Source organism: Fistularia commersonii, chromosome 10, assembly GCF_037954325.1.
Source record: "Fistularia commersonii isolate RoL2024-O1a breed Wild chromosome 10, RoL_Fcom_v1.0, whole genome shotgun sequence".
NCBI lineage: Eukaryota > Metazoa > Chordata > Actinopteri > Syngnathiformes > Fistulariidae > Fistularia > Fistularia commersonii.
Window position 1 is genome coordinate 8,687,111 of NC_141293.1, and position 23,952 is coordinate 8,711,062.

At 41.8% G+C, this 23,952-nt stretch overlaps 3 protein-coding genes across 7 annotated transcripts in view; all 3 read right to left on the reverse strand.

The window, feature by feature from the left end:
• The window catches only part of gabbr1a (gamma-aminobutyric acid (GABA) B receptor, 1a), a 76,701-nt gene extending 72,140 nt beyond the window's left edge, over positions 1 to 4,561 (reverse strand). Inside the window, exon 1 of one of the 2 annotated variants that reach the window (XM_086153583.1) lies at positions 4,433 to 4,561. Coding sequence is in view for 1 of the 2 variants with exons in the window: in XM_086153582.1 (XP_086009708.1) it covers positions 4,166 to 4,208 (43 nt within the window). In the remaining variant the exon portion in view is untranslated. Of the gene's footprint in view, positions 1 to 4,165; positions 4,327 to 4,432 lie in introns of those variants that run through there. The other variant, XM_086153582.1, reaches the window with a different exon arrangement.
• Positions 4,562 to 5,388: 827 nt separating this feature from the next.
• On the reverse strand, positions 5,389 to 18,583 carry sh3bp5la (SH3-binding domain protein 5-like, a). The gene is made up of 6 exons (XM_086153584.1): positions 17,901 to 18,583; positions 17,240 to 17,302; positions 13,459 to 13,587; positions 13,046 to 13,210; positions 12,669 to 12,842; positions 5,389 to 7,355 (listed from the first exon to the last, which is right to left on the reverse strand). Exons 1-6 carry the CDS (start codon positions 18,126 to 18,128, stop codon positions 6,810 to 6,812), a joined length of 1,305 nt encoding a protein of 434 aa, XP_086009710.1. The 5' UTR covers positions 18,129 to 18,583; the 3' UTR covers positions 5,389 to 6,809.
• A 1,005-nt stretch (positions 18,584 to 19,588) lies between these two features.
• Positions 19,589 to 22,617, reverse strand: mgat1a (alpha-1,3-mannosyl-glycoprotein 2-beta-N-acetylglucosaminyltransferase a). Of its 4 annotated transcripts, none has more exons than XM_086153585.1 (4): positions 22,402 to 22,617; positions 21,982 to 22,064; positions 21,252 to 21,889; positions 19,589 to 20,848 (listed from the first exon to the last, which is right to left on the reverse strand). In XM_086153585.1, the coding sequence occupies exons 3-4, from the start codon at positions 21,855 to 21,857 to the stop codon at positions 20,177 to 20,179; spliced, it is 1,278 nt and encodes a 425-aa protein (XP_086009711.1). In that variant the 5' UTR covers positions 21,858 to 21,889; positions 21,982 to 22,064; positions 22,402 to 22,617; the 3' UTR covers positions 19,589 to 20,176. The 4 variants fall into 4 exon arrangements, with proteins under 4 accessions (XP_086009711.1, XP_086009712.1, XP_086009714.1 ...); XM_086153586.1 differs by having other exon boundaries at positions 21,971 to 22,064; XM_086153588.1 differs by having other exon boundaries at positions 22,322 to 22,617.
• Between the last annotated feature and the right edge of the window lie 1,335 nt (positions 22,618 to 23,952).

The following is a 23,952-nucleotide window of genomic DNA, read 5'->3' on the forward strand; positions in this document are numbered from 1 at the left end:
TTCTAATTCACTGTTTTCCTCATAAAAAACAAAAGATGCACCATTTTCTTCTTCTGTGAACCAGGCAATGTAAGTATCATCTAACTGAAATATCATTTAGTTGATTTTCTGAAATATTGAAATTTAAAAGTCAAATTGAGAAAGGTGTGAATCATCTTAAGAAAAACTGCGAACCTCTCTTTTACTTTTCTCATTTCCCCCACTCAATTTACCAGATCAGCTGCAAATAGCCAACCAGTTTTGAGGAGAAAAAGGAGTCATTTCTTGTCAGCAAGAGAGTTTTGCCAGAAAATCAGTGTACATTTCCAAAAAAAAATACCCATATCACAAAACTACCAATTTAAAAATACAGAAATGATTCTCTACTTTGTTGAATGCACCTGCCTTTCATAAACATCAAAATAAAAATGTAATAAAACTCTTCCTTGTAAAACTAGAAACACACTTAGTGAATGTATTTTCTGTTTCCACACAGAATTACCGAGCTGTGAAATACACTGATATCCAGAGAAGGGGCTTCGGACAATCACAACATTAATTTTCCCCATGTCAACCGGGCCTGCGGCCTCACTGTGCAGCAGTATGAATCCACTCTGCTCTGTTTCTATTTGTGTTTTTCAGTACAGACAGCTCAGGTTCAACTGCTGGCTTCAAACCATTTCCAAAGGTTTGCATGTAAGGCATCAGCTGACTTCCCCGTGGCAAATATCTGTTCCTTTGCAGAGTGCATCAGCGAACAGAAAAAAGTGTTTGAAAAAGCTCATGGATGGGACAAAGGGGCTTCCAATTGCGAAGCACTGATGTTGTTTGATGCCCACCCTATACAAGCAATGGTTGGAGACCCTGAGAGGTTTTAGTTAACAAAACATAATTAAGAAGTTATTTAATCTATTGCTGAAAGTGGGGCAATCTGAAAATAATGACCTGTGATAATCTAATAATCAATTAAATAATCAATTGATAATAGTTTTAATTATTTTATTGATAATATAGATAGATAGATAGATAGATAGATAGATAGATAGATAGATAGATAGATAGATAGATAGATAGATAGATAGATAGATAGATAGATAGATACATACATACATACATACATACATACATACATACATACATACATACATACATACATACATACAAACAGATACATAGCTAGATCCTGATTATTCATTGATCATTTATTTTCAATTGCTTACTAGTTTCTTGCTTTTTGTCAGATACGTTTTTCTTTTTTAGGTGATAAAGGCATGAAATCAAAGCATTTTCCCATTATTTTTAAAACATTCTGTTTCACAGTATAATTTTTACCAGAAAATGCTGGATTTTACGATAAAACTTTAACAAAAGATAAAGAGTCATAATTAGCCAATTTTGGTGTAGATAAACTGTGTAGACCTAACTGAAACCACAAGGATAAAAAATCAAACAATATCAAATATGCATAATGAGAGAATGTCAAATTTAAAATCAGACAAAACAATAAGTGGGTGCATTTCAGTTAACACAAGGACAACTGAAGCGATGGCTGCAATTAAGGACAAAGCTAAAAGGGTGAACAGCCAAACCGTGACCAAACATGAATTTTGACAATAGATAAAAGGTGCCTTTTTTTCCAAAAAGTGCTGTTTTGCTTCTAAAAATATGTGTAACCAGAAACATTAACTTTCCTCTTGTATTTGGTTCAAGTTTGCTTCTACAGACATGTCTCTTCTACAGATACCAACTAAATACTGCAGGAATGATAGGTATCTTTTCTTGGTCTTGACACAATGAAACATAACCTTGAAAAACTCTCAGTGCGATGTCACTGAATAATTTGTAGTGTTGAGCCAGGCGACTGTGACAGGTTAACCATAGCAAAGGATGCAGTGTTCTCATCAAACAAGAAAAAAATAATTGAACATATTAACATATCACTTTCTTTTTACTGGGTGTGACTTAAGGCTAGGTTTTAGGTCATTTCAGTCTTCTTTATGCTTGACAACTGATGAATTTTAGTTCAGTATTGTTTTTGTTTTATTTGGATTATTACTTATTTTTGTACTTTCAGCTAATTTTTAACTGACTTGGTTGATTCATCCCAACTGATGAATATTTCAATGTGTCTGATCTTTTGGTATTTACCTTAAAAATGTATAAAGTAGCTTTTTGTGCTTGTACATTTTTCCACTGCTCATTAACTACCCATTTTGCACATTTGCATCTCTGTCAGTAAATACCTTTTTTAAATAGCACAGATATTCTCACATACTGTATTTGGCTGATCACGCAAAGTAAACAATCTAGCACATCCAGATAGATACATATTACTTCAGCCAACAGAAAAAAAGTATATTTTGAGAAATATTCACAACCTGCGCGTGGACTTGAATTTCCACTATAAATTCCTCCATTGCTGGGCAGTGATCGGATTGGGAATTGACTTATTATGAAATAGCACAATGGATTTTTCTGTCTTAAATCAAAGATTCATCATTTAAGAGACTATTTGCTATAAAGAAAATGAGTTGGATTCATTCCCTAAAATAGGGTTGCAATCAAAAACCTCTCTCATTATTAGTTGTCACTTACTGTTCATTCAACTTACTGTCATTAAAAATGTAACAAAGCCAAAAAATAGAATCTGACAACTCACCATAATGGTTGATGCACCACTGGTAAAAACTTCATTTTTATGTGGAAAATTACATAGAAAACTGATGGCATCATACTTAACATTACTATATTGAGGGTAGAATGAAGACCGACTACATTGATTTATTGTGATTTTCCACACCAAAGCGGGCATGCAATTTTTAACTAATGGTTAGAAATTAATATTGTGATATTATTTTCTTTTGTTACCGGGCCTCACGTGCCTGGTACTTTTTTTTACTCACGAACAGAAATGAAAGCATCATTTCTTTGCCTGAGGTAAACATTACCCTCCTGTGTGATAAAGTTGGTTGGCCTGCTTTACATGGATGGTGAGATAACTCTGTCACACTGGCGGCTTCACATGCAGATTTCATGACCACATAGAATAACTATGCTTTGTGAATCAACAAAAAAAAAAAAAAAAATCAAAAGACTGGAATCCCATGAGCTAGAGAGCTTCGCAGGCAGGAGAAAACACACAGAGACAAATAATAAACTGCATCAAAAACAATAATGCACTTCATTTTACTACTCATTTGCAATCTTTTAATTATAAATATTGTTTTATGGGGACAAAAACACAGAAGGACAAAACCTATAAACTCCAAAAGCCATTAAGGGGCTAGTGTGTGTATGCATTGGCCAGTGAACAATGTAAGCGTAGGGGAGACAGATGGCAGAGAGGCTTGCTTGCGGAAGACAGACAAACTGCTGAATACTTCACTGGCATTATCTAGTGTATTTTTAGAGTTCACTGACAAGAAGCATGCTGGAAGTAGACACCACCATGGAGAGAGAGGGAGAGAGAATGTGTGTGTGGGATGAGCAAAGGAGGGGAAACGAAGAAGAAGAAGAAGAAGAAGACTGCAGGAGTCAATGTCAGCAATAACAAACTGAGTGTGTGTGAGGGGAGTATATAGGCCCAACTTCATCAGCATTGTGACTGCAATGGGAGCTGAGGAGACAGGGGGGAGAGAGGGAGGGGGGATGGAGGGGAAGGGGGGGGGGATAGCCTCAAGCTTGAAATGCAATTAAGGCTTCAGCACCACGGACAGTGCATTCTCCGCTCCAAAAACAGCCTTTTCACGCTTTCAGCCCACACCCACCCCCACCCCACACGCAGGAGCACGCTGCATAGACGCTTCTCCCGGGAGGTTCTGTTTTCCTTCAGGCCGATCCGATTGACTTCTGCACCTCAGTTGTTGAAAGCAGCATATGTATTTCCAAAAAAAAAAATGCAAAAACCAAAGTGCTGCATTCATGGACCAGAGCCACACGATGTCCGTTAAACACGGCCTGAACTACCTAGACGCGGGGGTCACGCCGAGGCTGCCACCAACCGTATGCCGCCGGTAGTTACTTGCCGGCTGTTGACAAGAGAATCCGCGACGGCCTGCGAGAGAAAGGCCGACCGTCGAGACCCTCCAGTCCCCCTTGCACCGCCCCCGCCCCATCACCACCACCACCACCACCCCGGTCCGGACGGATCCGAAAAGTAGCCCGCTGATGTTAACATGTCACCTGCCTCCAAGGTCTCCATGTTGTTTCGGAGGGTGTAGAAACACCATCCCGTCGGTGCGGAGCGAGCGGGATGGTGGCGATTTCCTGCAGATGGTGGGGGGTTGGGGAAGGGGGGCAACTCCGAACTAAATTTGCGCCCGTCGAAAATGCGCCCCCCACCCCACCAAAAAAAGAAATAAACAGGCGAGGGTCGTAGCCTCCGTGTGGGCTGTCGGGAACAGTGTAAAATCACGACCTGTTACAGTAGCATAGCTCTAGCATGTCTACTTACTATGAGTTGCGCACAGTCCAGATAGCGGCGCGTCCTCCGGGCGGGACAGGTCAGAGGGAGCCCAGTGTCCGATTATTTGGTCAAATATGCATCTTTTGCAAGCAACTATATGGCTGTATCTTTTTTTAAATTGCTATAAAAGGTGCAGGCGGCGTAAAACACTATTACAAAATTCGAATCGCTCGGCTTCTCCGCCGTGTATTGCACTTACGCATGGCAGCGGTAGCAAATATCAAGAACACACACGTAGAAAATATAAATATACATGCACTATATACAAACGCAGTCCGTCAACGACGAAACCGCGATTCACCAAACTCCCCTCCTTTTTCCTCCCACCCCCCTACAATCTTGAGCTAATTCACGACGTCATGACGGACACGCACCGTGCGTAACAGCCTCCCTCTCACGCCTTGATCTGATTTTCATTCTCCCTCAATCCCCCCACGACGCACCGCGCTCAGGTCTAGACCCACGACGCTAAAATATCAGGATGGATCTCGTGGGATTGAAGTGAAAGAGGGACGAGGTCCACGATAAGCTTGCGTGTTCGTCCCACCGTGAATAACTACATCACGGAAGGAGAAGCAGACGCGGACGGAGGTGCAGATATGGCGCCTTGGTATTAACAGACTACACAGAAAAGCCTTTTTTTTTTCCTAAAGCCCTTTGGAGCTTAAATCAACGGAGCAGTAATCGGTCTTTTCCACAACACCAGTCATCTGTGAATCTCAAAGCTGATCGCCTCCTTTAGTCCCTCTCTTTTGTCTATTCCCACCGTTTCCCTCTTCTGCCATCTATTCTGAGATCCTGCTTCATATTTATATATCTGCTGAATAATTGAAGCTCTGCTGAGGAAGACAGCTTGCCATCCTTCCACCATTCAATCCCGCCTCATCAGATACAATTCCCTGGCCCGCAGAGCATGAAGTACATGCACAGTCCCTAACCGGAGAGGTCTGATCTTTTTTTATTGATTATAGCCATGACAATGCATAATTTTGGAAGCAATATGTGACAGGAAATTGGTGGAGACTTTTGGGTGATGTGTTTTAGATCGGCAGCAACAATAATGATTTCAATTCGGAGGATTAACTACGGCTATTCTTCTGTACAACAAAATTGTCCAACATGTGTAACTGTACATGTCAATATTTTCCAGCTCTGTAATAATTACATACATTTACAAGTCATTTCTTGACTTTGTTTTTCACACTTTGACAAGCAAAGTAAAATATTACAGGAAAAAAAGATCAAAAACAGGCCTTGACACTCAACTTATGACTTCATCATAATAGGGCACATAAATTTGATCTTTTGATGGTTCTACGCAGAACTACAGATGAGTTTTGAACAAAGAACAACTTCGTTTTTGACTTGTTCTGTGGCAAGGCACACACTTTAAATTACACTTCTTTGAAACAAACAGAATAAAAATATTTGCTGCAAAATCAATTTCTTCAAATGTAAACAATATCCAAATAATACACACAGGAGGAAAGGCAGTTGCATTCTAAGTCCAGAGTATAACAGCTAATATAATAAACATGGCTGAGCTTCAGCATTAAGCATGAATGCTGTCAGTGTTCAGTTTCATCATGGAGCCCTAAATACATGTCATGTCACAAACTGTCTATTTTCATATCTGTTCAGGAGTGCATGCTGTCAGGGTCAGGCAAACTGACTTGTGGGATTTATCACGCCACACCACAAAAAGTCATGATTTTAGGAATTTTCCAAAAACACCTTCTCCTTGGTTCAAAACAACAAGCCTGTTGCATGATACAGGAAATAAATATATGACATGTGAATTCCAACATGCATCCACTCTGTGCCAATAGAGAATAGTCTTCATCATTTTTCCTTTCTCGTCATGAGGGGGGCAGAGGGGCAGTCGTGAGACCCTGCATCCCTCTACCTTGAAGAAATCACTGCAAACCCTCAACATTACTGGGGTGGGTCGAGGCATCGGGGAAACAGCAGTGTTTTCACCAGTCTCACCACATTAGATCAACAATTAGCATGGCAAAAGAGAGAAAACAATGTTTTCTAAATATATATGATAAAACTAGGTTTTCGGATCTGATTTTTTTTTTTCTTCTCCATGTTCTATCGTGCTCAGGGAACAGTTTAGACCCCATTCACTCAGAGGGAGTGAGGATGCACTATACTTGTCCTGGGGGGCGGGGGGGAGGGTGAAAGCTCCGTAGTGTTGTCTAACTAGGTTGAAATGCTGAGCTCCATGTCAACCTTCGAATCATCAGCATGTGTGCTTATTTACACTGTAAGCTCCATGTCTCCATTTGTACAGCAGTTTCACTACATTTTGGTACCAACGTGACTGAGGTCTTCGCCCATATTTCTATCTCTGACAGCCTCACAAACTGAAGCTGCGGTGATGCTGCTTACAAAACTGCTGCTGCCGCTCTTTTGTGGCAGTTTCCATGATCTTGTCTCTTCTCTCCATCACTGCACCTCGGTCTTTCTCCCCCTCATCCCCGGTTACGCTCCCAACATCGCTGAGGTCCCCAAGGTGTTCGATGGAGTCATATTTTTCCAAGTCGGAAGCAATGGTCTGCAGGCTGAAGACAGAGAGGGAATCTGACCCTGCCCTCTCTCTTTCCTTCTCACTCTCCTTCTCCTTGTACTTCTCCACCAGATGAATGGCGGCATCCGTTCGATCCTTTCTCAGCACACCCCCACCGCATGCCCCATCTTCTTCCTGAACCTTAACATCAGACTCTGCTCCAACAGGGGGGCTCCGCCCCCCGCAGACAGTGAGGCGCTCACCCTGTGCCTGGTCTCTCCCCCTCTGAGCATGGATCTGCTCACTGATTTGCTCCAGATTGCGCAGGGCGATGGAGTAGCGGGTCTTGACTTTGGCTACATGCTGCTCCAGCTGCAGCACCTTGGTCTTGTGCTCCTGGAGTCACAAAGAAGGCAGATCAACTTTCGTCATCAATCTCAGCATTGATTTTATGTCGCACAGGAAAGTAACCCACTAAAGTGACCTCTCGCAAAGCCATAAATTACAGAAGATTTTGCAGGATTTTCTGCTGAGTCAGCAGGGTCTTTACAACACCGCTTCAGGCATTCTTGTGACAGACATTCATCATTTGGATCTGTGAAAAATCAATTTGTCACTCTGTTATTCCTTGTTCTCATGCAAACTTTTTTATTAGACAATAGCAAATTATGATAATCAATCAAAGCAGGAATCAAATGTTTAGTGCCTAAAAGCAACAAACATTCTTACATATCCAAAATTACATGAAACCCCATCATTCGAGCAGGCTCCTTCACCTATCAAACCTCATTTGATTCCCCACATGCAGTTCTGCTCCAAATTCTGATTAAATACGCGAGGCATTGTCTTTTAAAGTCTGCACAGATTTCCATTGAATTCCAGAACAGAGATGTAAGCAGTGGATAAAGCCTGGTACAGAATCTATTTTTCATGTTGCTGACATAATGCAGTCACACAGCAATATCAAAATATTTTCAATACAAATCCCAAAATTTTCTTTCTGCCATAACCAAGGCTTTCCTCGGTAAAATTTTGATGAACCAGCCTTCAAAATATAGATATAAATATATCTTTAAAAAGAGGTAGAGGTCTCCACTTAAGGACAGCTTTGTGGAATGCAGGACAAATAAACACCCTTTAGAAATCATGACAATGACCTTGTATGGTTTTATTTAAATCACCTCACTCCATCTGGATCAAACATATTTGCCTCTTCTCAATTTGAGCTATGTAACATTTTATTTTTAGATTTGGTGTCTTTAAGCCGGACTGATTATGATATTTCTGGCTAGGTGGAACAGAACACAAGAGGTAATTTAAGTACATTTCTACTAGCTAAGGATCCGAATTATTCTACCTCACCACTTAACCCACGTCCACACTCCCGCCCACATTGTTCACTGATTGCATCTTTGAAATAAAATCCCTATTCACCCTAAACTCCCTTAAATTAAACAGTAACAAAACCAAGGTTCTCCTCATTGGTACTACATCTACCTTATCCAAAGTTAACAGCTTTTCTCTTACCATTGAAAACTCCTCCATTTCACCCTCCCCACAAGTTCAGAGTCCGGGTGTCATTCTTGACCGTACACAGAACCTTTCAATCCCAAATCAATTACATTACCCAGTCTCTTGACTTCACCTACAAAACTAATTGTCTCCGTCCCTCCCTCACCCCCCACATTGTCGTCATCCTTGTCTACAGCCTTGTCGCTTTCATCTGGACTACTAAAACTCTCCTTTTCGGCCTCCCTCTCAAATCCCTCCATGAACTTCAACTGGTCCAGAATCATCACTTGAAACCCCTTCCTTCACCACATTACTCCTGTACTCCAACAGCTCCAGGGTCTCCTGTTTCACTTCTGTATTCAGTTCAAAATCCTCCTGGTTCCATTAAAGGCCATCTACAACCCCCAGCCCCATATCTATTCAACCTCCTTCATGTTCCCACTCTCTCAGATCCTCTTCCTCCATACACCTGTCTGTTCCCTCTGCCCGTCTAACCACCATGCGGAGCACAGAGTATATATATATATATATACATACATACACACACATGCATATATACAAACACACACATAAATATATACATATATATACAAACACACGCATACATATATACATACACACACATACATACATACATATACACATACATAAATACTTATATGCAGGTTGTCCTCACTTAACATACTCAGTTAACAACAACTCATTACGACAGGCTTTGCGAAAATATTAAAATACACAAGGAATGCACTAGCAGCCGTGTTGTGAGTATGTATAGTACTTGCTTATCCGCACTTAGATTTGGCCTATATTGATGCAAAAATAAACATTAAGGAAAAAAAAGGAAAATAGCGCGGTTCAAATGGCCAATATGTATGCAAATACTGTACTGTAGAAAATGTGTTTAGCTTAACGACGAACTCGCTTAACGACACAGACCCCTTGGAACGTAGCCCTATAGTTAGGTGAGGACCACCTGCGCGTACACGCGCACGCACACACATGCACGCATGCATGCACACACATACACACACGTATACATAGATATGCCTTTTTCTTTTAAAGCCACTTTGCCACTTTCATCAATTTCATTTTCATTCTTTAAAATAAGTATTTTATATGTGTGTATATGTCTGTACGGTGTCCTTGAGTAAGAATAAGGCATCTCGAGTAAGGCACCTTAAATAAAATCTCATTAGATATTTCTGTGAATCACACTGGAAATGCACAGTTTGTGCATGTCCCCCAAGGTACTGTTCTGTCTCCATTCCTCTTCACCCTCTTTACCTCTTCAGCTGCAGTCCCTGCCACCTTCAGAAGTTCTCCAAAGACTCCTCCATTGTAGGACACATCAAAAATGATGAGGAGAAGTACAGAGGTCTGATCGCGGGTTAAGTTGAGCGGAGCAACCAGAACCCGCTCCGACTCAACATCCTCAAGACCAAGGAGGTGGTTGTGGACTTCCAGAAGAATCGGAGGAGACAGGTACTAATCATCCAGGGTGAAGAGATGGCGATAGTGGACTCCTGAAAGTACCTTGGGGTCCACATTAACAATAAATTGGACTGATCACACAACACTGATGCACTCTACAGGAAGGGTCAGAGAAGGATGTTCTTCCTGAGGAGACTGAAGTCATTTGATGCCTGTAGCAGGCCCCTCTACCAGTCTATCGTAGCTTACGCATTCTTCTTCAGTATAGTGTGCTGGTGGGGGGGTGCCAGGACTGGTGTGATCAATAGGCTCAATAAGATAGTGAGGAGAGCCTGCTCGGTGGTGGGACTGAACCTGGACCATCTTCAATCAGTGGCAGTGGGGAGGGGGAAGGACAAACTGGGAGCTTTCCTGGACAACCCTTTCCACCTTCCTTGTACAGAACCGAACACTTCAGACACTCCTTTGTACCCAAAGCCATCAGACTGTACAACAGCAGTCTGAACAGCACAAAACTCGGTCCGGCCTGAATGCACCTGTGCTGCTTCCACAATTCCACAACCTCACTACCCTACCCCATTCACTACCCATTCTCATGGCATGCCCTAACTCTGCTGTCTCTGTCTCTTGTTTGTCCCAGCTTGCACATATCCTAATTAATTTTTGTCTACCGTATTTTCACGACTATAAGGCACACATTAAAGTCTTAGATTTTCTTCAAAATGTGCGGCGCACCCTATAGTGCAGTGCGCCCTGTGTGTGTTGTTGTTGTAATGCAGACGAAGTAGAAAACACCATGAGAACGTTAAAGGGGGAAGTGTGGGCGTTGATTGTATATAAAAGAACGGGTATGTGCGTTATGCAGAACATCGTTATTTCAACAACCCTGAAAGCATCGCCAACAAACACATCTAGCCCAGCCACATCACTAACATGGACGAGATACCGCTCACTTTCGACATCCCATTGAGTCACACTCTGGAGAAAAAGGGTACCAGCACAGTAACGATACACACAACGGGATACGAAAAGTCTTCTCGGAGACCACAGTTTCACTAAGAGCGGAAGGCAGTGCCAGGCAAGTTACGCCACAATGTGCGAATGGATTGTAGATGCTTGGGCTAACGTGTCTGCTGGAACTGTTGTTCGAGCTTTCGCAAAAGCCGGCATCGTTTCCGAGGAGCCGCACGGCACGAAAAGTGACTCTGAAAGTGGAGAAAGTGAACCTGGCATGTTTGATGGAGATTTAGCGCAGCTGTTAAAATCAGAAACAGAGGATGAGGACTTCGATGGGTTTGATTGATGACGATTACCGGTAAAAAAAAAATGTGAATAACAGACTCAGGTTTGCTCCCGCTGTATTTTTAAATACGCACACTTGTATGCCTGTGTGTGTTGTTGTTGTAAGGCAGACGTAGTAGAGGACACCGTGAGAACGTTAAAGGGCGTGGCTTGTATATAAAACCCGCAACCTATAATCAGGTGCGCCTTATGTGTGTGTTAAATACCGTAATGGCATACATAACTGGGACTGCACCTTTTAGTACGGTGCGCCTTATGGTTGTGGAAATACGGTACTTATTTTATTCATTGCTATGTATTTCTGTCACTCTATTTATATTGATGTTAAATTCTGGTTGTGTGTTTTTCACCCTCACTGTTCTTTGATGTTGCCTTCTGTTATCCCTGATGTTGTTGCTGTAGTTGTTGTCTTCTGTCTATCTGCTGCCTATTTATTTGTGGATGTCTTGCTATCTTGAGTCTTCTGCCTTTCTATTTCTATCTATTTTTTGGAAATAACTGTCACGCTGCTGTGACAAAGGACATTCCCTTATGGGGATCAATAAAGTTTATCTTGTCTTGTGTTTATGTCTGTATGGCGTCCTTGAGTGTCAAGTAAGGTACCTTAAATAAAATGTATCACAAGTACCAATATTTCTGTGAATGTCATTGGAAATGCAAACAGTTTGTTTTTCAGCTTGGCTCATTTAGCATTTATAGCCTCAAAGGACAACGGAGGACTCAGCCCTACACTGGGACATGCACAAGTCTTCTTTCTGCTCTAGTTCAAAGAATGAGTGCTCTGTCTACAGTGTGTTTTTGTGAAATTGATCCGAGTTGGGAGATTCAAGAACAGCTGTGTATGTTGGCATACAGAACCCCCATGATGGCAAACCAAGCAGCATTCCACAAATAAACTCCTTAAAAAGGAACAGTTCACTGTGAAATAAAATAATAAATCCCTTTTGCTGCACAGGAGGAAGCCCAAGTACAATGAGAGGCTTGCAAAGTGAAATAGCATGTGAAGTATTCTGAGCTACAATTTCTGGAGGAGTTATGATGAGCATTTCAATTTGATGTTTTCCATTGTTTGAGCACTGCAAGAGTAGTTCTAATCAGTTCCAAATGGACTATGTTATGGGTGTAGTTCTCTCTTGTGAACACTGACAAAACCCAGCGACTCAGGCCGTAACAATCTGTATACATATTATTAAAGAGGCTAATGGAAAAAAAAGGTTCAATGTTTTGAATTTTTGTCACTTTTGTTTGATAATTATTTTGGCAGTATTATGAAATAATAGATAAATAAAGAAAAACTGTGCCTAATCAGGTATAGAGAATTTTTTCTGCACCTGTTATCTCAACTGTTATGTGCAAATTACGTTACTGGCAACATACTGTTTTTAATTTCACCCACATTATTAATTATGGGGGTTTTGGATATTTCCAGTTGAAGCAATACTGCATTTGATGCATCTGCATTACCTCCAATATGTGGTTGAATTGCGCCTTGAGCTCAAAGTAAGGTTTGGACTTCAGGATGACCCTCTTGAGAGACTTCTGCAGCATCTGTACCCGGGCTTCAGCCTCCTGACAGGCGTGGGTGACGCGCATGTGCTCCCTCTCGCTGCGAAGTCGCTCCTCCTCTGCTTCATTCACCTGGGAAACACGCAAGAACAGAGAATGACTACACACATAATGCTGAGGCCTGTCTTGGATTCAAACAGCACACCCACTACAGAAATATGGATTTAAAAAGGCAAGGAGTACCTCTAATGTTTACTTTTCAGAGATTAACACCAGTGCTCATTTTCCTAAAACAAATAGAAATCTATTTAATCCTTGGGTATGTGACTCATTACCTTAGAGGTAGCATGGTTGAGCATCTCCTGCCAGGTGGGATCAAGAGTGTTCTTGCCATCAGCCATCAGACCCTGCTCTGCCACATAGACCATCTCCCTGGCAGCTGTGTGCATAGAAACTGCTCTCTCATAGCTCAGAGCAGCCTTCTGGGTTTCCTGCTGTGCCTAAAGTTATCAGAAAACACATACCTGTTTGGTTTAATCAGATCACAACCGCATCTCTGTCAAAACCATCATAATCATAAATTTAAGCCACATGTTATTAAGTTTATCTAACAATGTATTAATGCATCCACTCTAAGATGGACTGTCGTTTCTTAACAAGTATAAAACTATTTCAGACCAAAACAGTATCTTAAATAACAACCAAGGTAGTTTCTGGTTGTTGTTTTTTTTTATATATTTGTACAAACCTCCTTTGCAAGACGACGGGCTTCGTAGTATGGTCTTGCTTTTTCAATGCAGCTACCAAGCTGGGAGCTGTGGGCATTAAGCTTCCTGGCAGACTCCGTGAGGATCTTACGGTACCCTGATCTGGCATCCTGAACCGGAAAGCACAGGAATATTATAGAATTGGATTCACCTGAGAGGGAATTGCTGGTTAGAGAAGGTGTTTATCCTGAAGTGAGCCATTCGTTTACAGAGATTCAAACTATTATCACACCCATGAAAACTTTCTGGAGACACATTAACCAAATAGTTATGAGTAGGACTAAATTCACATTCTTACATACATACACTATATACACACAGCATGTTTACGCCAGGACCTCAAAATACATAATGCTTAATGATATGATTTTATTCCCATTATTTTTTAATACTTTATTTATTATTATTTCCCTTAGGGAAATCATTCTCGGAATTTTTACCTCTCCATTGTGAGCTGTGAGCAGTTAGGGGGTTCACTGTCTTGCTCAAAATTGTAATATGCTTGGGTGCTTGGGAACTGAACCAGGAACGACCACTCTTACCACTTGAACCCAAGTTGTGATTAACCGTAATACTCAGAACAAGTTGATAGATTTTTTTGTGTTTTGTGTCTGTTAGTAAATTGTTCTGGAAAATGATAGCATGATTGAAATTAACAATATCTGTCCTCATCGCTGTCATTGTCTTCGGGGTCTAAAGGCTATTAAAATTACAATTAACAAATTGAAACAATCTAAGAAAAACACGGTAAAAAATTCCTCAAAAGGTGTAAACCTACCATAAAATCAACCCCTTATTTGGATAATTCAGCCCTGGAAAGAATCATAAAGACACGGGACGAGTTGTAAAACTGTCCACTGTGCCAGTAGATGGTATGCACTTTCATGAGGTATATATTGAGAGCAAAATGAGAAACTATAAATGTTGAGACACATCATCAGGAGTGCTCCTTTGATTTATGGGTTGTTTCGGCCATTTAACACTATTCATCCTCCTCAAAGGTGACCAGCTACAGGTTGATCAGCTTGTGTCCCATGCCCAGTCATTAAAATGTTAGTTATTGAGTGGGTCATCTCTGTGAGCCCAGTAGGGGTCCTTCCGTTTTATCCATATCCACTAGATGCTTCTTTCAGTCACTTCAGAGATGGATGTAACAGTCCATTGCCAACTCAGTGTATCGCAGTTTCTTGCACTCATAGGCCTCTTCAACTATGTTCTCCCAGAGAATATTAAAATTCTATGATGTACACAGACTTCAAAGTATTAAATCTGGCCTTAGGGTAGTAGATACGATTTCTGGGGGAAAAATTAGTTGATGGCCAATGTCAACAACATTTTCCTATCTTGGGCCACGGCTAGCTGTCCAGGCTTGAGTATGGTGGGAGGACGGTTAGGCTTTTTCTGACCCTCTCGAATCAATGAGGCTGCCGTGATGTAATTGGTCACTCTCAGGGGTTAGGAGTCAACTATATTCCTCTTGGTCTCCAATACTGCTGCCAGACACTTCAACACCCGGTTGTGCCTCACGGTGTAACGTCCTTGTATGTGTTTGAGAGTCGCATGGGATGGACAAAGGGCACAGGTTAGGTCCTTGCCATACCACTGGTGGAGAATTTTTGGTGATGGGAGTAGATCACATGTAGCTGAGATGATGAAGCTTAGGTTATTTGCCTCCATCTCCCAGAACACCCTCCAACTGAGCTTTCCTCTCTCAAGACACTCCCATTGTATCCATTGCCCCTCCTTCGCAAATAAACAGCCTTTGCAGTTCCATTAGCCTCCTCCAAGTGATGGGCCTCCCCCACCACCATTTTCTCTTTTTTGTTGTGGAAGCCTTGTGCCAAGTTGGTTTACTTACTGACAGACCAGAGCCTCCTCTTCCCACCTGGACACACCCCACAATGTCATATGTCATGCCTTAAGGCTGAGACAGTATTCTGCACTGCGTTGGATGTTGTCCACTTCTGTCCAGTAACCAGAAGTGGTGCAGTAGTGCTAACTGTCCGACCTTTGGAGTCCTTTGGGGTCATTTGGAGCCTCACTTTAGAGCATTAATACTCTTCGTTCAGGCTTGTGATGTGCAGCTCAAGGACTCCTTTGCCATAGAGGCTGATGTTGGTGAGACAGCGTGGAACACCAAGACATTGCTTCACGTATGATGTCATGGCTTGTTCCATCTTTTCCACAGATGTTATAGGGACCTCAGAGATGGTAAGTGGCAACATAACCCGAGGAAGAAGCTGAAATTGCCGTTTGGTGCATGCTACAGTAGTGGTCAGGGTGGTCATGTCATCAATGTATTCTCATATTGGTGGGAGGCGGATACCGTTCTTAGTTGGCGCTCCCCCCACCACCCACCTTGGGGCCCTGATGATGAGTTCTATGGCCATTGTAAAGCCCAAGGGTGATATTGAACAACCCCACCATAATGCCAATTTCCACATGCTGCCATCATGTTATATAGCCAACTCTTGTAAAGCAGAGTTGTAGGTCTTCATAGTAGGCCTTTACCAGTGAAGTGATGGTGGGTGGAACATGGAAGAGACTAAGCAATTCCCAGAGGGGGTTATGCATAACAGATCAAAATGTATTGGCCAAATCAAGGAAGATGACATGGAGGTCTCTGTTTTCCTTCTTTGCCGCCTATATCCGATGCCAGATCATACTGGTGTGCTCCTGACATTCAGAGAACCCAGGAATTCCTGCCTTCTGTACTGATGTATCAACATATTCATTCTTCTCCAGGTAGATGGACAGCCATTTTGGAATACCAGTCTCCTTGTGGAAATCAAAAGGTCGGATAGGTGGGATATCATGCAAGATGACAAGCTGTTCATGTCTTTTTGTGTCCTGGTGGACCTTTTCCAAAGGATTTTCCAATTCCTGCCAGGGGGTTTTATTGTTCCACTTTTTTCCTGAATGAAGAGGTCTTTGACAAATTTGAAGGTTTTTTTATAAAACCATGCTCTCATGCGCTCTTTCTTTTTGCTAGGTTTCCTCATGCTCTCAGCTCGTCGCAAGGTTATCAACCGACATTTGATCTCCGCCTGGAGTAGCATTAGCCCTTCTTGCTCAGCATCAGAGACTTTCTTCCATAGCTTTCTCAGCTTCCTTGCCACTTTATAGTTGACTGTTTCATCGATGCAATTTTATCATTGCATATTAGACATCACACAGATCCAAATGCAAATTCCTCTGTCCACGCAGCCTGGAATGCACGGTGATCATCGTCTTTTTTTCTTTTCACCATCTTTTCCAAGGCAAGCGTTGAAGCAGATAAACTAGTTGGCTATCTGCTAAAATTAATTTCTTCACCTTTACAATGACCCGGCCATGCTTGGAAGCCATCGTTTCCCGACCCGACCAACGGGTGACCCTTGTAATTTATCTTCAAACCTTATTTCTGTTTACTTTAAAATGACATTATTATGAAGAAAGATCAAAAGTATTTTAAAAGTCAGTTCCAAACTGATTTTTTTTCAACTCAAAATTGTCTGGGAGCCATATGCCATCACCGGAAGAGCAATAGGTTCCCGACCGCTGCTCTAGGGGTATGTTCATTTGTTGACCTCCACCATGGGGAGCTAGCCCATGACAGCCCCATTGGCATCTATTCCCTACAATCAGCTGTCTTTCCAAGCCGTCACACAGACTTTCCTGTGTTGTTAGCTGTCCTTTCACAGCAGTCACTAGATAACTCCAGATAATCAGAAAGAGAACCTTTAATCAAATGTATTACTCACTGCTCTAGACTTAACTTACATCCAACTGAAGCTCTAGTTTATTGATTTCTGCACTGGCTTCGTTCAGATGCTCCAACTCCTCCTGAGGGAGAAAAAGAGAAGCAATGTACAGCATTTATGCCTTCTTAAATGAAAATTGAATTCAGTTTTATTGTATCTCATAGACCAAATAGCATTAAGTATGTTACATCAATAAGAAGAGACATAGAATGCAGTGTAGAAACACAATGTCAAATGTTCTTGTAAAGGAAAGTGAAGCTACATGGTACAGATTTAGACGTCCAAATTTCATGACAAAATGATCTAGAGTAGGGAGAAAACATGTTGACTGTATTTTGGGATTCCGCAACACATTTAGCACAAATTTATGCACACTTTCTATGTTGATTTCAAATCTTATTGTATCAATCAATCATTCACACCTCAGGTATGATTTTGTATTCACAATTTGTCATTCAAGACCAAACTAAAAATACGTTCGGTGGAAGACGACTTTATTTTGATATGTCAACATTTGGTGGCTGATATGCGGCTGCATTTTGTACCAAATGCGAAAAAACGTAACGAGTTTTACTACGGTAACGATAAGCAATAACATTCGTAAAGTTCCACCTGGGTAGATTATCGGAGGTCAGGGGTTAATATTCCTCATACGTATCAACAGCCATCAGTTCTTTTACCTGAATCCTGGGGTCCAGCTCCTCTTCGAAGGGACTGTGCAACTGCTCTCCCACTTTATTCTGTTTTTCGCCATCGTCTAGCTCACAAGTGTGCGTCGACTCACGTATTGTCCCATTAGTTTCAGCAGCCTTAACATCCTCGTCCTCCCCGGGGATAGCTTCCCTCCAATCCCCTGTATCAGACTCCCCGGAACCGGCGGGGCTCTCTCTCAAGCCACCCGGCTCCATCCCTGGCCGAGCTTTTACGCTAGCGGCAATGTTCAGCAGAACCGGTCGACGTGATTGCTGTTTTACTCCCAACCCAGGCTCCGTTGACGGCGTACAAGCCTATTAAAAGAAAGGGGTTTAATATGATAGTTCCAGCGGCGGCAACTGTTAGGGAGTTTGCTCACAGCCATATCAAGTAAAACAGAAACTGAGCAACCTGAAGCTACCCTAGCCTGTAGCCTAGCATGCCAAGAGGCGCTCACTGAAAGAACTGAATAAAGAGTTTTCTTTATCTTAACGTGACGTAGCACGGACTAGAATCCACAAATGGCATTTGACAAAAGATAAAAATGAGGCATGTCAATACGCTTGTTTCTCCACAACCATTCCCCCGGTTCATTATTCACACTAGCTAGGCTAGCTAGCAAGCTAGCAGTTTCGGTCTCATTCACGTCATATCATCGTTCAAGTAAGAGAACAGTAAAGCGCTGTTAAGAAACGGAGGCGCTACACATTTGTCCCAGGGCGGCTACCGTAGCCACAAACGAAAGGTTCAACTGAAGACACGTCATTTTCTGATGTTTTTCCCTTTGTTTTTTTTTTTCAAATAATTTCCTTTTACATATCTTCCACTCTGTCTGAAAATATTTGAAGTAGTTATTCGGGATGTAAATGTAATGTAAAAATATTACACATTAAAAAGTTGTAATTCATCTCAATATCAATTTGAGTTGAAAAAAAATCATGTAATGATTTGTGCATTCTTTTGATAAAAGCTATGATTATTTTGTACATCTTCAATTTGTCTTGGAAACATATGACTATATTTTTTATCCAAAAAAAGAAATGAAAAAACAAAATTGCCAGGAAATGACACAGTGATTCCAGGTCGCTCCAAGGTCAGTGCTTTCATTATATTTGGTGTACATTATTTAACATCATCGGTGTTACCTCTGGATCAATTTGACACCAACACCACCAGAGGGACAATTTTTTTTTTTTTTACATTTTCTAGCACTGTGAAAACACACATTATTTACAGTCCCCTTGTGACATCACAGCTATCCATTTAGTGACAACTTCTAATTTTCCAGCCTTCCATGACCATCACTTTTCCCTTTCACAGTGAAGACAGCTCCCTCAGACCATTCCCATGTCATCACAGCTCAAACCTTGCCTCACTGATAAGCAACATCACTTCCTATATGAAATCTAAGCCCCCAGGGGCCCCTTGCCTTGACGATGGACACCCACCCATATGTGGGGTAACTGCTTTCCCTTTCTCTTGCAAAACTCTGGCATACTTATCCAGAAACCACATGATGAGACACATGCATCTCCGAGTTTGTCAGGAATGCAGTCCATCAAAAACTTGTATCTTTCCTTTTTGACCCCCTTCTTTTTCCAAACACAAATAACTTGAGATGTTAGTAATGTGAAACCCAAACTGTTCAAGACATTTTGTTGACATGGAAACAAATACAAGCCAGCAAAATTGTTGCTCATTTTATTTCAATGTTGTAATTTGCAAATAACACAACACTGAAGACAATTAAAGCAAAATCATTTGATATTAATGAAGAGCAAGTGACTTTCATAGAGGACTTGACAATGATGATCAAATGACATTATACTGCAGGTAAGACCAGTGACCACCACCACTATTAGCAATGACACCAATAACACAGGTTGTTTTCATATTGGTAGACATAAATAAAGCTACCAGAAACTGCAAATAATTTAAAAAAATATGGCAAACTTGACAGCCGCGTTGTACTCATTAATGAATGTCATGTGCACAAATATAATTATATAAAAATAGATCTCTTGTAAGCTACAGCAGTTGTTTGAAATTATTCAGGCTACATTGCATTGTGACAAGTGTATTTGGAATCACTGACAAAGACCTGAGTGGGTAGAAATAACCTCCAGAAACAGGGTGAGGAAAAAAATACATTCTGCATTACCATCTAAAAAAAGTGAGTCATTCAAACACAAACAGGAGTCTTTGGTCTGGAAAGCTCTTCTCAACTATGATTAAGAGATTGCAAAATGGGACGAGGGGAGGTTCATTCTGGAGAAGGAGCAAGGTAAACTCTCCGTCCTCGGTACATGAAACTGACAACCCCTCTGTAACCTGTCCTTGGGACTCCAGACTTTAAGTCATTCATGATTCCCAGGTTTTTGGCAAGAACAGTAAAACTATCCTTGCTAGAGTATTGAAGACGAAAAGGTCCCGGACCTTTTAGATTCCCTTGCTTGACATCTTCATAAGTAACCATGGGCGAACTGTAAACCTCCTTCAGGTAGCGTTCCCTGTATGTCTCCTCCTTCAAGTAACTCAGGTCCAACTTGGTAAAAGGCACAAACAGGGTATTCAGTTTGATGTATCGCAGGTACTTGTCGTAAAACTGACCCCGGCTCACCCCTTGCCGGCCAAAGGTTAAAGTTCGTGAGATCTCTGGCCGGATACAGGCACGGTCGCGGCGCTGCTCTGGCTGACGCATCCAATCATCCCAATAAGCAGCAGGCCATTTGGGCTCCAGCTCCTCCCAAACACCTTTGAGCAGCATCCATCCAAGACCAGGAAAAAAGTCTGTCCGGTACAGCAGGTTTGCCTTTCCAGGGTCTACATAACCATCCCTGCCATTGTCATTCCAGGCCGACACGCACCACAGATGGGGGTCAGATTCTAGAAGGGGCAGCAATGCTCGGAAGTACTCAAAGAAGTCTGGCGCCACCTGCAGCAGGAAATTTGCATGTTAGGTAATGTGTCAAATAATGTAAATATGTTGTAGGGCTGCATATAAAATATCATCGAAATACACTGCTTATTTTTTAATTTTTTTGGACAGACATAATATTTTTACCGCTTATACTCATTTTTCTTTTGCTTAGTTGAATTGTTTTAGCATTTAACATGTACCTGCAAAAATTGCATGAAATTGCAGAAATCATTAGCAACGAAAAATCATGCGGAAATAACCAGCTGACAAGAATTGAGTAAGACACTTCCTGTGCGTCAAGAGGAAATGACATTGAAAAATAAATGGAAAAATGAATCACAGAACTTCCTTAAGTAAAATGATAATCAAATTACCTCCAAAATAGCAATAAATAACTAAGAAAATGCAGAGAAAGTACCTCAAGATCGTCCTCTACAATCACTACAGAGGAGTGGGACATCGTCTTGAAGACTTGATTCAGGGCCCAGCGATAATGTCTAGAGATTTTGTAGTAACCCTGAAACTGCTTTTGGTTCAATGGCACTGCAGCATCTGACAAATCTGGCTGTTTCAGGTGGGTTACTTGACTTCCATAAGAGTGGATAACAGCTGCAGTCTCAGCATGTCCACAGTCCTGGCTCACAATGATGGGGTGAAGGTCTGCTGAGGGCCTGTATTCCAGCAGTTTATCCAAGCAACGCTTCACCGTGACCCGGTTGCAAGCGATAACAAGAATTGGGATGGCGGGCTGAGGATCCTTTACGTCCTTCAGGGCCTGATGATTCTGGATCTGCAGCAGGATTTGCTTCTGGATTTCCAGCTCTGCTTCAAACATATTTGCCACACGGAGGACATCTCCCACCAAATCGTCGGTTGGCCTCTCAGCCAATTCCATGTTCTCTTGACCATCTTGACCTGGCTGACCAGGCGCAGGCTTTCCCCACAGCAGCAGTACCAGTATAGCGTTCCAGGTGACAAACAGGACCGTACCACAGATAATGATAGAACCTCTCTTACGGACCATGACACCAAAGGCTGGGACGGGAGTTCAAGAGGCTGAAAAGAAAGATGTGTCCTGGATATGAACAATAGAAACAGGATATGGCTGCCAGTGTCTCACCAGAGATCTACACTCACTGTGTGCTTACTGTGTGTTTAGTTGAGCAGGGCAGGGACAAATGTGACCGTAGTCTTGGTAGTAAAGTATTTATCCTGGTAGATCCTCTTCATTCTGCAAGCATAAACACAACCATCGCTAAGATGACGTGTTTGTGACACTGAAAAACGCACGCTTGTCACTGCCGGTTCCGCTGGAAGTTGCTCTAGAGGAAGCAGGGGTGATGATTCACCCAACTGTTCATTGATCGATTTTTCTTTTTTTTTCGGTCACCTGTGGCTGTCTGGCCGAGGAGACAATCGCGAATCGGTTGTAACTGACACACACTCACACAAACACACATACACGTACATACATACATACATACATACAAGAAGGCTGTTGCCAGAGCTTTAATGCGAAGGGACGTTGAACTGTGTGGCCAAGTCTCTCGTTGAAATTAGCTCCTCACCTCCACTGTGGCACTTCTTCCTCTTGACGACCGTTTCTTCGGTGACAAGCGGTGGAGACAAGTGTCCGGGACCGACGCGAATACACATTACTGCTCTTTTTTCGAGTTTCCCGGCCTTTGGTGCAACTTGACGCCTTTAATTCCAATAATCTCTCTTCTTTTAAGACTGTAGACGAATAGAGGGAGGGAGTGAGACGGGGGAGGATAGTAGAGCTCCACGACAACTTCCTGGCCAGACATACGGGAAGTCCCGCCCACTACGTCACCTTGACGAATGACGCCACAGTCGACGTGTGTTGTTCCTGTTCACCTTTAACATATTTAACAGATAGACAAAATAAATAAAGATAGGTCAAAAGCCAAAAATCATATACATTTTTATTTCACGTTATTAGTAGATTTACAAACACTTTTTGGTCATAAATATCTTTTAAATTGTTACCTATTTATTTTCTAGCCTTTTTATTTATATTTCAAACCAATCCTATCATTTATGTACTTAGATAAATTACAAATTCACATTTACCCAAAAAGGTATAATTACACAAATAAAATAATTAATGTATATCAGGTTATAATCTCGAGCCTTGTTTCAATGCTGGGTATGGTAATTAACTGACGTGAAATGTGCCAGTAAACATTTAAGGAAAGGGATTTAAGTTCTAGTTTTATCACATCAAGACACTGAGGGACGCAGAGAGAGAAAAAGGCAGTGAGAAATTACACTTGGTAATAACTTCAAAACTAAGGAAATTTCCTGATAAAAATCTGGTTTGGTGATTTTCTATTCTGGAAGTTAGTCCCTGAGCTTGTGGTGCAACCTGGACCCATCGTCAGTGATGTTCCCAGGGTGTTTCGGGTCTTACCTCAGACACCCTCTCAACATCATGACCCCGGTGGGGGTGATCAGGCCCAAACTTGTTTCCAGGCAGCACACAATCCCACGTGTCCCCCTTCCTTAACCAAGGCCATCATAAAGCCTGTTCAGCAGCTCCCAAGATGTTTTCAAGATTCAAGATTCCAAGCGTTTATTGTCACATGTACAGTGTAGAAACGAGTTTCCCGGTACAGTGAAATTCCTACTTTGCTGTCCACAGGGCATTGGGATATGTGCTGGTAGAAGAGTGTAAACATTGTGATAAATATGATTATGGATATGAATATGAATATTTCAATAGAACAGTGAGTAGAGTTTCTGATGACTCTTCACTTATGATGCCCACACCAGGCCCGCACTGTACCAGCTACATAAAAATGATCATAAAATCTCTCAAAAAATCTTAGTTTGAATTAAATGTAAATAAACTTTTCAGTTGTAGGCCACCATTATTGTTTACTTTGCATTGCTGCCTGGGTAGTGATGTCATGTGGTTGCACTAGGCTCGGTCCCATTCATCTTACCCTGCATGGCAAAAACATGTTCTCTGCGCCACCCAATTTGAACCCATGGGAGACGTGAGCGAGGAAGATAACGCTGAAGATAGAAGTCAAATGAGTTTCAAAATGAAGACCAACAAATACACAAGGAGGCGAGAGTAAGCCAAAGTCGCT

What these genes read in the sequence shown, in the direction of transcription:
- sh3bp5la (XM_086153584.1), bottom strand. Translation starts at nt 18,128, where the DNA reads ATGGAGCCGGGTGGCTTGAGAGAGAGCCCCGCCGGTTCCGGGGAGTCT. An exon ending in AACTAGAGCTTCAGTTGGAT is followed by an intron (nt 13,588 to 17,239) that starts GTAAGTTAAGTC and finishes TTTCCGGTTCAG; the next exon opens with GATGCCAGATCAGGGTACCG. An exon ending in AATTCAACCACATATTGGAG is followed by an intron (nt 7,356 to 12,668) that starts GTAATGCAGATG and finishes TTGTGACTCCAG; the next exon opens with GAGCACAAGACCAAGGTGCT.
- mgat1a (XM_086153585.1), bottom strand. Translation starts at nt 21,857, where the DNA reads ATGGTCCGTAAGAGAGGTTCTATCATTATCTGTGGTACGGTCCTGTTT. An exon ending in TTGTAGAGGACGATCTTGAG is followed by an intron (nt 20,849 to 21,251) that starts GTACTTTCTCTG and finishes TTCCTGCTGCAG; the next exon opens with GTGGCGCCAGACTTCTTTGA.